Source organism: Helianthus annuus, chromosome 1, assembly GCF_002127325.2.
Source record: "Helianthus annuus cultivar XRQ/B chromosome 1, HanXRQr2.0-SUNRISE, whole genome shotgun sequence".
Taxonomy (NCBI): Eukaryota; Viridiplantae; Streptophyta; class Magnoliopsida; order Asterales; family Asteraceae; genus Helianthus; species Helianthus annuus.
The window spans coordinates 112793096-112807428 of NC_035433.2; the positions used below are offsets into that span (position 1 = coordinate 112793096).

The 14333-nt window shown below is 35.5% G+C and overlaps 1 protein-coding gene across 2 annotated transcripts; it reads right to left on the reverse strand.

Annotated features, from left to right (window-relative positions):
* Positions 1 to 11933, reverse strand: LOC110873608 (probable WRKY transcription factor 12). 2 transcript variants are annotated; one of them, XM_035977596.1, is made up of 4 exons: positions 11472 to 11933; positions 11241 to 11302; positions 10344 to 10508; positions 1 to 421 (listed from the first exon to the last, which is right to left on the reverse strand). In XM_035977596.1, exons 1-4 carry the CDS (start codon positions 11751 to 11753, stop codon positions 256 to 258), a joined length of 675 nt encoding a protein of 224 aa, XP_035833489.1. In that variant the 5' UTR covers positions 11754 to 11933; the 3' UTR covers positions 1 to 255. The 2 variants fall into 2 exon arrangements, with proteins under 2 accessions (XP_035833489.1, XP_021978260.1); XM_022122568.2 differs by having other exon boundaries at positions 1 to 418; positions 11472 to 11931.
* Between the last annotated feature and the right edge of the window lie 2400 nt (positions 11934 to 14333).

The following is a 14333-nucleotide window of genomic DNA, read 5'->3' on the forward strand; positions in this document are numbered from 1 at the left end:
TTCATCAAACGAGACACACTAGCTAGCAAGCTGCTAGAGGCGTAAGATTACAATTTACAAAGATGGTAATGGTCTTAAACTTATAGAATATCAACTCCTGCAAGACGATCAACCGATCAAAATAAGCTACTACACAAATAAATACTCAATCTTTAAACCAAAGAAGATGGAGATTGATAATAAGTAACTTGTACATAAACACGGAGTACTTCATCGATCGTTGTCTTGAGTGGAACACAAAGTTGAGCTTATGTATTAAAATGAAGTAAAACATTCATGTTCTGATGAATTTGAGTCATCACAAGGAGAGTGATTGTGTCGACCTTCATATGTTGTGATTACCATTCTACAGTCCTCGGATAATCTCTCTACCCTCTTCTTCACACGGCAATTACTGTGTGTACAGCGATAGTAGCTCCTGCTAGTTCACAACAAATGGAACAAAAAGAATCAAGAATACAATACACACCAATAATTAATAGATACACACATACGTAATTTTCTTATATATACACACACATACACATACATAATTTTCTTAGTTTAAATCTTGTTTTTATAGACTTTTTAGATCTCTTAGAACCGGTAAATGATTTCTTTTATGTATCTGTAACTACTGGATATTTGCAATTTTGTACCAAACGGACCAATGAGTTTATTTACGCAAAAACCCTATAAGTGGATACGAAATTTCTAAACAAAGGAGTATCACTGATGATCGTTTACCGACCGATGCTTCCAATCGATGAATACCGATGAACCTTGATCAAACCCTAAAAAATGTAAATGTTAATTAAATAACCCACTTAGTAATTATCGAGAGATTACCAACGAAATCTTTTGACGTCGTTAAATTGACATTTACCGACGGATACGTTTGGAGGGATATGTGCATTTTAGTAATTTTTGTTAGGAACAGTGTGCCGACAGTCAATGTATCGGTAATTTGTCACTGTTTTTTTAGATGAAGATTTAGGATTGGATTCCCTCTCAGACTTATCCATAGGAAACCTCACTTTAGACAACCTTATAAAACTTGTCAGTGATCCGTCGGTATATAGTTGTTCGTATGTGATGCCTTGGTGTAGTCCGTCACTAATTGTCGCAAATGAGATTACTCAAGACCACTTTTTTATGGCTGTTTACCGACAGATATGCTTTGGTAATCGTCTTTACCGACAGATTTCCAATGGAATAGGCCATTGGTGATACCTCTCCTTTGTACAGTTGTGTGGAAAGCCTAGATATTTTGTTCACACATTCCAATATGTGTGTGTTGTATATTATAAAGCTTTTTTTTTTTTTCTAAATTAGTTAATATCACATGTAACTTTTATTAATGTTTATGTTTTTTAAGCTGATATATTCACTTGTTGGGGTTTTCCAACGGTAATAATGTTTGGATACAAAATATCAAAAACATTCATCATCCTTGTATATAAGAACATTAAAGTCACTTTCTGTAGCAAACAAGAAAAAGAACAACCTTTAACTTGTAAAGGAAGTGAATAAAGATGTAATCATGATATTGTTATTGAAGCAAAAGAGGGTTAGATGAAGAACCTTTTTCATGTCCCAAAAAGTGACCTTTTTGCTTTTAATTTATACCAACATATAAAGGCATATCATTAGATTTTTACAACTGAAGAAATCTTGGAATTGCCGCATTTATAAGTTTCAATCAGCTAATACTATTCGGTTTGGACTATGCAAAGATATCAAGGTTTAATGAGTATCTAAAAAAAGTGATTCCAATTAAAGCACCTAACCTTATGTAAAGGGACATTACGAGGTTTGAACCTGCAAACTCTAGCAGACTAACTATCAGCGCCAGAAATTGAAAACTAATTAAAACACCAAAACTATATATATAGCTTAATTCAACTTCATTTGTTTTGTGGAGTGATTTGTTGTTTGTGTCACCTTAGGTTTAAGATATGAATGGTGTTATTTTTTGGAAGGACAATTATTGTTAAAAGATACTGGGCTGTTCATTCAATTTGGGTTATACTGTTTTATTTATTGGGCCTAATATGTGGGTTGTGTCTACTGATCGTTATTATTGTTTAAGTTGTTATAACAGATTCATGGGCCAGATATTTTGGAGGTAGTCCGTTGTAACTTGCAGGGGTGTATTTTGGACAATCTGATACTTCATGGTGCTAAGTGAATCTGTTGATCAGCAGGAGTATAAAAGTCACTTTCTCTCTCATTTGATCATTATTCACTCCAAATTATTGTTACGTTTCTCTGTTTAGATCTAGGGTTTGTTATCTCCGGTTGTATCTCCGGTTGTACTTTGTCTTCTCTCATCTGTTGGAGAGATCTGCTGTACTTGTTGGTATAGATGATCATCAGTGGATGATCATCAAGTCTGGTTGTATCGTTCCTCTTTGTATTGATCTTACGATTGTAAGATCTAGGGTTTGGGGGGTACTTTTTTGGTTTGGGTTAAATAAGATTTTGTCACTTTGTTTTGTCGCTATTTTGTGTTGTTCTTGTTGTTTCTGTTATTGAATCATCACAATACCATTGTTTTTAACATGGTATCAGAGCCTTGAGCTCCTGTTGATGATCTGTTTGTATATCCGCTGCATTTGGTCTTGTGTTTTCTGATTAGTTTCTTTATTGTTGTTTAGGGTTTCTGTGCTCGGAAACTTGTGTTGATATCAGATCTGGTTAGATCTGGTTGTTCTTGGTGGTGATTGGACTAAACCCTAGCTAAGGGTTGGCTGGTTGTTAACAGATCTGGTTAGATCTGTTCACTATCTGAAGGATCTTTGTACCCTCTTCTTGTCAAGACTTCTGTGTTGGTCTCTAGATCCTTAGAAGATCTAGGGCAAACTGACCAGAAGGGTTATCTTGTGGTTTCTTGCATCAGATCCAGTAGTTCTTGAAAACTACAGATCTGGTGATCTTTGAAGGTTTTATTGCACCCACTGTAAGCTGGTTCTATCTCTCTTTTTTATTTCTGTTGATTGGAGTAGTTGAAGTCGGGGTAGTGAGGACCGGCACATATATTTGTTATTGGTTGTTATTGATTGTCTAGGGTAGATTGGCTTCTGAGTAAAGGCTTGTCCAGGCACCTATTGAGTGATGAACCTGGAATCTGGTCCCTGACTCAGTTTCGCCATAGTGTTTTTTTTTTTTTTGGCTGTTTTGTCTTTTGTTCTGTGTGTTTGCTGTTGTTTACCTGCTGGTGTTTGTTTGTATATTTGGTGTTTACCTGCTGGTGTTTGTTTGTATATCTGGTGTCTTATTATTGTTTGTCATTATGCCTCCTGAACCTGCTCCTAGTACTTCTCAGACCTTGATTGGTAAATTGGATATAGGAGATCCATTGTACTTACACCCTAGTGACTCCAGTAGTTTAACCATTGTTAGTGTTAAACTCAAAGGTACTGAGAATTATGCTGTGTGGTCTAGTGCTATGAAGTTGGCTTTAGAAGCTAAAAACAAGTATGGGTTTATAGATGGTAAGGTGGAAAAGTCTAAGGATGATGAGATATTAGCTGCTCAGTGGGATAGATGCAATTCTGTTGTACTTACTTGGTTATTGAATTCTGTTTCAGAAGAGTTGTTTCTTGGTCAAGTTTTTTCTAAACTAGCTTCTGAAGTTTGGACTGATTTAAAAGAGTCTTTTGATAAGATTGATGGTTCTGTTGTCTATGATCTGTATAAGAAAATAAACTGTATTGCTCAAAATGGTAGTACTGTTGCTGAATACTATAATAAGTTGACAACAATGTGGAAGCAGTTTGATGCAATGCTTCAACTGCCTTCATGTTCTTGTCAAGCTGCTAAGGACTATAATGACTTCTCTGCTCTTATAAAGTTAATGCAGTTTCTCATGGGGCTTGATGATATCTATCAACCTGTGAGAACTAATATTTTAACAAGAGAAACATTTCCATCAGTTAAAGTTGCTTTCTCTATTGTTTCTAGAGAGGAGTCACATAGACTCTCAAGTAGTGGTTCTAAGAGTCAAAGTGTCTCTTATGTGGCTAGGTCTAATCAATCTAATCAAAACACATCAAAAAGAAATTTTAGAGGACCTAATTCAAATCTAAAGTGTACTCATTGTAATATGATAGGTCATACTGTTGATAGGTGTTTTGAAATAATTGGTTATCCACCTGGTATGAAAAAAAGGGGTAATATGTCTTTTGGTAAAAATAATGGTAATAATACTAGTAGGTCTGGTATGTCTTCTGGTCCTTCTAGTTCTGCTGTGTCTGCTTTGCCTTTTACTCCAGAACAGATTGCAAAGCTAATGAGTTTAGTTGGTGAAAAACCTGATGGGGATCAGGAGAAGTCCAATATGGGAGGTATGTCTGCTTGTATGTCTGGTTTTTTGAGTTGTTCTAGCAGTGTGTGTTTTAGTCATGAATATAATTGGGTTGTTGATTCAGGTGCTAATCAGCACATGATTAAAAGTGATAAGGACATGTTTAATTGCATAGATGTGTCTGAGTGTGGGTTAAAAGTTGGTCACCCAAATGGAACAAGTGTTAGTGTGTTAAAAATTGGTGATCTTAAATTGATTAACAATGTTATTATAAAAGATGTTTTTTATGTTCCTGGGTATAGTGTCAATTTATTGTCTGTTCACAAGTTAGCAAAAGACAATAAAATAGCTGTCTTGTTTAATGAGAACAACTGTATGTTACAGGATTTGAGGTCAAAGAAAATTCTGGTGATTGGTAGGCAAGAGAATGGGTTGTATTTTGTTGGTAGAAATGGTAATTTTGCTAATTTGTGCTTTAATAGTTCTGTTAAATCTGATCTTTGGCATAGTAGGTTAGGTCATCCGTCTGATCAAGTTTTGGCTGTGTTAAAAGATAGTTTGGATGTTAAAATTGTTGAACATAATCCTTGTGAGGTTTGTCACAGGTCCAAACAGGTTAGGGTTCCTTTTCCTTTGAGTGATCATAAGTCAAAGGAATTAGGGGATCTAATACATTTGGATTTGTGGGGACCTTACAAGGTGTCTAGCTATGAAGGTTATAAATATTTTCTAACTGTTGTTGATGACTTTACTAGAACTGTTTGGTGTTATATGCTTAAAAGTAAAGTTGAAGTGTTTGAAAATTTGAAATACTTTTATGAACTTGTATTAACACAGTTTAAAAAGAAGGTAAAGATGTTTAGAAGTGATAATGGTACAGAATTTATAAATAATCAAATGAGTACATTTTGTAAACAGAAAGGTATTGTGCATCAGACTTCATGTTCATATACCCCACAACAGAATGGGGTAGTTGAACGTAAGCACAGACATCTTTTAAATACAGCCAGAACTTTAATGTTTCAGAGTGGCCTTCCTTTAAGATTTTGGAGTGACTGTGTGCTAACTGCTGTGTATATCATTAACAGGCTGCCGTCTTCTGTGTTAAGTGGAAAGAGTCCATATGAGCTAATGTTTGGTTTTAGACCCTCTCTGTCTTATTTTAGAAATTTTGGGTGTCTTTGTTTCAGTACTAATTTGAATGAACCTGACAAATTTGCTTATCATGCTGATAAGTGTGTTTTGATAGGGTACTCTAATGTAAAAAAGGGTTATAAACTTTGGAGTATAGATGAGAAAAAGGTTTTTTTCTCTAGAGATGTCAAGTTTTATGAACATGTGTATCCTTTTAAGTCTAAACAAATTAATGGTGAAGTTAATATTGATAACAGTTTAAACTTGATAAACTTTTTTGATAAAAATGAAACAAATTCACCTGAGTTTTCTTTAACTCCCAATGATGAAGAGGGTACTACTGATTCTCACGACACAGTCAGTGATGATCAGCAGCCAGGTCCCTCTACGTCTGCCGCTCCTGGTCTAAGTAGTTCAGGTCATAACTTAGGTTCTAGTGTAGAAGGTAGTAGTAGTAGGGAGTCTGGCAGGGCAGAGGACACTGTTGTGTCGACTGATGAGATCAGCCCAGCTGAGGGAAATTTAGAAGGTCTTAGACGGTCTTCTAGAAATGTATCTTTTCCTAAAAAATTCCAGGATTTTGTGTTAAGTGGTAATGTGAAATATGATATTAATAAAGTTGTGAATTATGCATGTTTATCTGCTGAAAATGTGAGCTTTATTAGTAAACTAAGTAAGTCAACTGAACCCAGTTGTTATAATGAGGCTTCAAAGGATTCTAAGTGGGTCGAAGCAATGAACCTTGAAATGGAAGCCTTAATGCGGAATAACACTTGGGAACTTGTTGACTTACCTAGTGGTAGGAAACCCATTGGATGTAAATGGGTCTACAAGATTAAGTATCGGTCTAATGGTGAGATTGAGCGCTATAAAGCGAGGTTAGTTGCTAAAGGGTATAACCAACGGGAAGGGATTGACTTTGGTGAAACCTTTTCACCGGTAGTCAAAATGGTTACTATAAGATGTGTCTTGAGCTTGGCTGTTCAGTATAATTGGTCATTGTACCAATTAGATGTAAATAATGCGTTTTTATATGGCTCAATATCGGAAGATGTTTATATGACTCTTCCTGAAGGTTATTATAGCAAAAATGAGTCTAAGGTTTGTAAATTAGTTAAGTCTTTGTATGGGCTGAAACAGGCCCCTAGAAAGTGGAATGAAAAGCTAACTGATGTTTTGCTTGGTATAGGGTTTGTTCAAAGTTCTTGTGATCATTCGTTGTATGTTTTATCCAAGCCCTCTGTATTTGTTGTGTTACTTGTGTATGTTGATGACATAATTGTAACTGGTAATAATGATTTGGAAATCAATAAAGTGAAAACTTTGCTTAGTAATAATTTCCAAATTAAAGACCTGGGAATACTAAAGTATTTTCTTGGTTTGGAAGTTGTATATGATAAAAGTGGGCTGTGTTTGAATCAGCGTAAATATTGTTTGGAGTTGTTAGCTGAATTTGGGTATCTTGGGTGTAAACCTGTAAATACTCCAATAGAGTTGAGTCATGTTGTGAATAAGAGGGCTGAAAGTGATAGGACTGAGTTGATTGATATTACCAATTATCAAAAATTGATTGGTAAGTTAATCTATTTGTCTATAACTCGTCCTGATATTAGTTATTCTGTTCAGTACTTAAGCCAATTTATGTATAAGCCATTGACTGTTCATTTGAAAATTGCCTTAAGGTTGTTACGGTATCTAAAACTTAGTCCAGGTAAAGGTTTAATGTTCAAAAAGAGTGGTAGTTTTGATCTGTCCTGTTATGCAGATTCTGATTGGGCTAAATGTTTGGATACTCGTAAGTCTGTCACTGGTTTCTGTATATTTTTGGGTCAAAATCTTGTTTCGTGGAAAAGTAAAAAGCAATCCACGGTTTCAAGATCGACTGGTGAAGCTGAGTACCGTGCCATGTGCTCAGCTACTTGTGAACTTGTGTGGATTGTGAATGTTTTAAATGAGTTGAATGTCAAATGTAGTCTTCCAATACAAGTATTTTGTGATAGTAGTGCAGCTATGTCAATAGCTGCAAATCCTGTGTTTCATGAGCGTACGAAACATTTTGAGATTGATTTGTATTTTTTAAGAGAGAAGGTGTCGAATGGTTTCATTGTTACAACAAAGGTTGAATCCGAGGATCAACTGGCAGACATCTTTACAAAAGGGTTGAGTATTACTCAACATAATGGTTTTTGTGATCGTTTGGGATTATTGGATTTGTTTAAACCCAATTGAATGAAGGGGGAGTGTTAAAAGATACTGGGCTGTTCATTCAATTTGGGTTATACTGTTTTATTTATTGGGCCTAATATGTGGGTTGTGTCTACTGATCGTTATTATTGTTTAAGTTGTTATAACAGATTCATGGGCCAGATATTTTGGAGGTAGTCCGTTGTAACTTGCAGGGGTGTATTTTGGACAATCTGATACTTCATGGTGCTAAGTGAATCTGTTGATCAGCAGGAGTATAAAAGTCACTTTCTCTCTCATTTGATCATTATTCACTCCAAATTATTGTTACGTTTCTCTGTTTAGATCTAGGGTTTGTTATCTCCGGTTGTATCTCCGGTTGTACTTTGTCTTCTCTCATCTGTTGGAGAGATCTGCTGTACTTGTTGGTATAGATGATCATCAGTGGATGATCATCAAGTCTGGTTGTATCGTTCCTCTTTGTATTGATCTTACGATTGTAAGATCTAGGGTTTGGGGGGTACTTTTTTGGTTTGGGTTAAATAAGATTTTGTCACTTTGTTTTGTCGCTATTTTGTGTTGTTCTTGTTGTTTCTGTTATTGAATCATCACAATACCATTGTTTTTAACAATTATCAACCGTGTTCGGTCCTGAAAAATCTTTGTAAACTAAAGATCATATGAACATGATTATAAGTAAAGCGGTATAAGAAAGAACAAAATTTCAGGCGTGTTTCAACCGCCAGTTTGGCCGAAAGTGCACAAGGGTAATTAGTGGGCGTTCAAATAGTTGCTAAAGGGTAACGACATCTTCTAGAAACACCACCAAGATTGTCCGCGCCCAATCAAACACACCAAATAAATTTGTGTCACCATTTGAAGAGTTGTGTGGTTCAATTTAAACATGTGCAACACTTCAGCCAAACCACGAGAATGAATCGAAAAAGTATGTTGGTTCGCGTCCTGTTGCCGCAATCAAGTGTGACAATATATGGAGGCACAAGCCCAACATGTTTACTCATTCGAGCTACTTGACATTCCATGTGTTTTTTAATCAGATAAGGCTACACCATATTGTGTGACTTAACACAACAAAGTGCAAAGTACGCAATCAAAGGTTGGTGTTGCGCCCATTTCGACAGTCATTAATATAAAGTTAAACATAAAGCCTATAGGAATGAATGATATATATGTGTGTGCATATTACTCCTATTTACAACGAGGTAAAACCCATCATCCTTAGGCTCAACACAATTTGGGTTGTTTTAGTTTCACTGAATAAGCTTGGTCAAGTTGTGCTCTCAAGCAGTTTTGTGTTGTGAAAGTACACTCATTCTACAAATTGCTAGTAATTATTAAGGCAATCAATGTGTGGCCAATGGAGAACGGAACATATAACTAATTGATGGTTGTTGGATCGCTTGTTTTGAACCTTTGTAAAAGGTACCATTTACTGGAGAAGGTAACCGGATGAAGCTAGAAGGATAGAGGACGAATGATGAAACAATAAGGATGAAGGACGACCAAGTCGGGAGAAGGTGGAAACGATTGCTTAATTAAACTTAAAATAACTTGTAATTATAATACTGAAAGTTGAAAGATTACTCACTACATGAAAGAAATATGAGCCGTTATTTATAATAAACAAAGCAATAAAAAGACAACTTGAAACTAAAAATTGAAAACACAATATGCAATGTTTAACATAACCCATAGAAGCTTTGATGGATGATGATATAAATAGTATTTGGTATGTATATCCATACATATTTGAGGGGTTAGCTAACGCCTAAATGTAATTGATAAACGAATTAATGTAGAGAAAATGCTTATCCACATTACTAAACCGGCTTATAATTTGATGGAAACAAGGTCATACACATACAAGCACACTCAAGGATAGGAACATTAACCCGATTATTATAAAAGGAACGCTCCTAGACCCTTAGCTTATGATTACATATGGTAATGGCTGATATATTTCAGTATGTCGGTTTGTTTTTTATGTTCCTTTTACTGTTGCATGTACTATCAAACAGTTAATAATGAAAGAACCTGAACCTTGGCCTTGAAATGATGCGATCATTAATTAGGTAGCACTTTGGTCTCTGTACGTTTGTTTGTTTCATACATGTAAAAGGACAAGTATAACCTTGCTTTCCAGTTTATATCTAACTGATTTCTTCTTATAGTTACTTTTGAATCATCAGTTTGTGTTGTTACGATGTTGAAATGTCCGGAAAATCACATCCTAGGATGTTACCTTTGCCACCACAATTTTTTAACTCAGTATTTATGATAACTCATAACAACATTCCAGTGCAATTTTGTGGATTTCTAGTGACTTATACATAATTAATAATGAAAACCATGTTGATACTTTATCAATCAAATTATCAATAAAAGCTTCTAACTCATCATGCTGTTTTAATTTTAAATAACTCAAATTTAATTATTAACTGATTTTTATCTCAATCATAATATTTTAAATTGTTTTGAAACGATACGTAATGGCTTGGGTTAGATAGAGTTACCATTATTTATCCTTTTAAGAGTCTATTGGTCACATAATCAGTATAAATTATTATGGGTCAACTAGTTGATTGATTAATTATCAAAATGGTTATCCTTAATAACAAACTAATTTAAAAAAAATATTAAGTGAAAGAACACAAAAAATTTAGAGAATCAATCTTACTGGAAGCTAAAACAACTACAAAAGTAATGAAGTTAGTACCTGGGATGAAGGCTATTTTTGACAACTTTCTGACCATATTTCCTCCATTTGTAACCATCATCAAGAACATCAACATCACTCCTTGTCTGAAAGCAGAATCTTGGTTCTCTCAGCTTCCTTCTCATTTTCATCCTACCCTTTTCAGGGTTTGATGAGCTCCTCCACCTTCCATTATGATTAACAGAGAAAAAAAGTTTAACATTATTGGTGTGTGTGCACTGATAGATAGGAACTCTATATTGGATAGTTTGGTGGGAACGATTCATCAAATGGATTTATGTGATCATTAGGTCTCAAGATTCCTGTTCTTCCCCATATCACATACTGACAATAACAATGAGATTGAGAGATGCTTTAAAGTTTGCTTTATGTAGAAATCTCTTCCAAAATATATATAGCTAGATCTTGTTAGAATCTGACTGGGGAAGCACAAACAGAAGCTTCTCTCTCTCTACCATCATCTCTCTTTCTCTCTCACACACATAAACACACAGTAGAGTTAAAAACAAAAACTTCTAATGATTTTCTTACAGGAATGCCTACTGGAATCCACCAAGAAACTACAACTTTTGTAATTTGTCTACTTCTGGTAGTTCACGGAGTAGTATCTGAATATTGATCCAAATTCACAAACTCTTGGTGTTTATAATGATGTATATTAGAAAATACTCACACCTACTGTTGTAAAATCTTACAAAGTTCTTAGCTTTTTTTTTTTTTTTTTTTTTTTTGTAATTCGATGCTCTTGCGGATGAACCCTAAAGTGGGATGGAATAAGTAAACAAAACTGCAGTTTCTTGCAAACCTTTTCTTGTTGAGGTTAAACCCTAATTATATAATAACAAAACCAATAATTAGAAATCAAGAAAAGTAAACAAGAGTGAGTAAGATCAAAACCATGAATTGTGATCATCCGTGCATTTTTCTTCACTAACAGCTTTTGGATCCATGCTTCCGACCTATACAAAAGATGAGTTAATCTTTGTGCATATATATATGGTTCACAATATATAGATACCAAGAACATGCAAAAAGGATTAGAAAGAGAGAAAAAAACAGATTTTTTTGAAGAATATTATTGATTACAATAAGGGGATCATGATATTATGATGATGGGACTTGATCTACCTGTTCTTTTTGCCAAGAATCTCTATGAACGGTGGATGTTTCGGCGGTGAAACCGGCAGCTGCGGCGGAGGATGAGGAGGTGGCGGTGTGGAGAGGCGGTTGAGATAAGTGTGGAAGAGATAGAGGTTGAGGTAGAAACCTCAGAAACTGGCCCTGATGATGATCATGGGGATGATGGTTGTGATCTTGATAATGTGAAAAGCCCATATGATCATGTATGGGGTTTGAAAAGGAAGAAACTTGAATATCAAAGTTGGCTAACCCTCTTTCAGATCCGTCCATAATTCTTGATTTTTCCAAAGTTTGTACAACTTTTCCTGTTCTACTTCTACTACTATACCACTACGAACATGAACTTGTTTCCCTTATTAGTTAGTGGGCTTTTGTATTTGTAGTGCATGTGTCCGTACATGGGTTTGTGAATGCGTGTGTTGGGGGTGGGGGTGGGGTGGGGTGAAGGGGTTAGTGCTATATTTCTAGTTGTCTACACATATGGGGTTTGGGCCATTGGGAAACAGTCAACATGTAAACACTAGATGGAATGTTTGGGAAAGAGATTATTCCTTTCTTCATCCTCATCTTCTTTTGCTTTGTGTCAACATATTTCTGTTTTCATTTTGACTTCTTCTAACAAAAAAGATTCAAACTTAAATGGAGTATTACTTTTCTTGATGGAGTCAGATGGACTATCTTGTCGGCGGCAATATTGGTATTGTGATTCTTATGAAAATATCTTACCAATACTCATAAGCATCTACAGCCGGGTAACTTCATTGGTGTTTTTTTTATGATTCTGGAGTACAAAACATGTTATGAAATATGATACCACGAATTAAATATGGATTATATGTAAAGAGAGATACAGAAACAATTGGTAACCACCTAAATAGCTTGATCTTGTAGATTGATGTTTTAGTATAGGGAGAGGATGACAGTGAAATATAAATCTTAACACACTAAATAAGTCTATAAAGTTATAGGTTGTTGGTCTAGTTGATGTTTATATTCACAATAATTCTAAATCAAAATATTTGTATCTAGTCACCACAAAATAGAGGGTTTTTGGCAAAAAAGGAATCCGTATCCCTCGGTGAAAAGGGGTGTTAGACGGTAGTTTGTCAGTGACACTCCGTCGTAACACATGGATTAGGTAAATAAGTTACCTGACAATTTTTCAAAGGATATTACTAAGATATCGTCAATGAAATTTAAAGGTAGTTCGCATGTCAATATCGGCAAATGATTGTTCACGGAAGAATTACTGACGGCGTTGTACCGACATAGTTATGTTCTGTCGCCGTTTTCCATTATTGATATCTATCTTTAGAGGAGAAGATATACTAAAAAGTGGGTTTTGCCTAAGTAGCCTAAGAAATGTTATAAAGATGACATCTGACGTTCATTATAAGTAGGAAGAAATTGTATTTTGGTCCTAAAACTAGGGGTGTTCAGAATTCGATTCGGATTCGAAAAATTCGAAATTCGACTTGATTCAAATTTGATTAAAAAAGGTTTGAATTCGAGTAGATTCGTATTCGAGTCCAGTAATCAAATTAGAATCGAATAAGAATTTAAGATTTTCGATTCGATCAGAAATTCGAATTCAATATATATATATATTTTTAATGTATGTATTTACACACATAAACATATATACACACACATATAACATCTAAATGTAGGTCCCTCGTGGAGGATGAGGTTTAACCTTAACCTTGTTATAGTAACACACTAGCGAGTGCGGAATCCAAGCTAGAATGCAAACCGAGTTGAGACAAGCATAAACACAATACACACAAGATTCACCGATTAACACCACTTGTATTAATGCGAATGAAGGTTCCGGTTACAAGCACAAGGTTTACAAATCTGTTTTGTAAACTCTCTAAGTGTGTGTTCTTGATAGAAGTGTCTCTCAAGGTCTGACTTGTCTAAAATGAAATGAACACACTGCATGGGTATTTATACCCAAACACAGGTAGTCTGTCCGAAGGATCCGATAGATGTCTCGAAGGATCATCTATCGATGTGAAAGCTCTCGAAGGATCCATGCATACCTCGAAGGATGATGTATCCTTCGAGGTCCATTATTATCATTCGTGGGATATCTTTCGAACTCATCGAAGGATAGAAGCAATCCTTCGATGACCCAACCTTCTACACAGACAACTTACAATCATGCACAAACTGTTTGGCCAAGTCAAACTAGGAGGATAGTTGACTTGGTCAAACTTACAAGGCTAACTTAGACATCGTTTTACATCGAGACCGAATACAGACAAAGTACAGACACAAGTGCACCAACAAACTCCCCCTTGGCTGTAGCTTTGTCTCGATCTTGATCATCTTTGATCTTCGTGTCTTCAAGTCTCGGATGTCCTTTCGAGTCATCAAAGTCGGAGGATCTTCAATGTCTTCACGTCTTGAAAGCAGAGAGAGTATCAACAAACTACCCGTATCGTGTAGGAAGTGTGTTGACAAACTCCCCCTTAACATAAGCTCCCCCTTGAGTTATGCTCGTGAATGACTTGATCTTCAAAGCTTAAGATCCTTGTGGTGTTGATGATGGTCCGCGGCAACTCGATCATCTTTATCTTTTGAGTGCCTTCATGTCGTGTCTCCATTCCAAAGCTTGTCATCGACTATGTTCTCCTAGCCTTTAGAATCTGCACATGCAAGAAATCTAAACGCGTAATGAGAACACCTGCTTGGAATATAGTTAGCATAAACAAATGACACACGTATGACCATGTCACAGTCAAACACCGTCCGACAGTTTGAAAGTTTAATAAATTTGTCAATTTCAGATTTATCTTTCAAAACTTGCAAATTTCGACCGTTTATGAAGATTTAGTCAATTCG

What these genes read in the sequence shown, in the direction of transcription:
- LOC110873608 (XM_035977596.1), bottom strand. Translation starts at nt 11,753, where the DNA reads ATGGACGGATCTGAAAGAGGGTTAGCCAACTTTGATATTCAAGTTTCT. An exon ending in ACGGATGATCACAATTCATG is followed by an intron (nt 10,509 to 11,240) that starts GTTTTGATCTTA and finishes TCATAATGGAAG; the next exon opens with GTGGAGGAGCTCATCAAACC. An exon ending in AAAAATAGCCTTCATCCCAG is followed by an intron (nt 422 to 10,343) that starts GTACTAACTTCA and finishes GTTGTGAACTAG; the next exon opens with CAGGAGCTACTATCGCTGTA.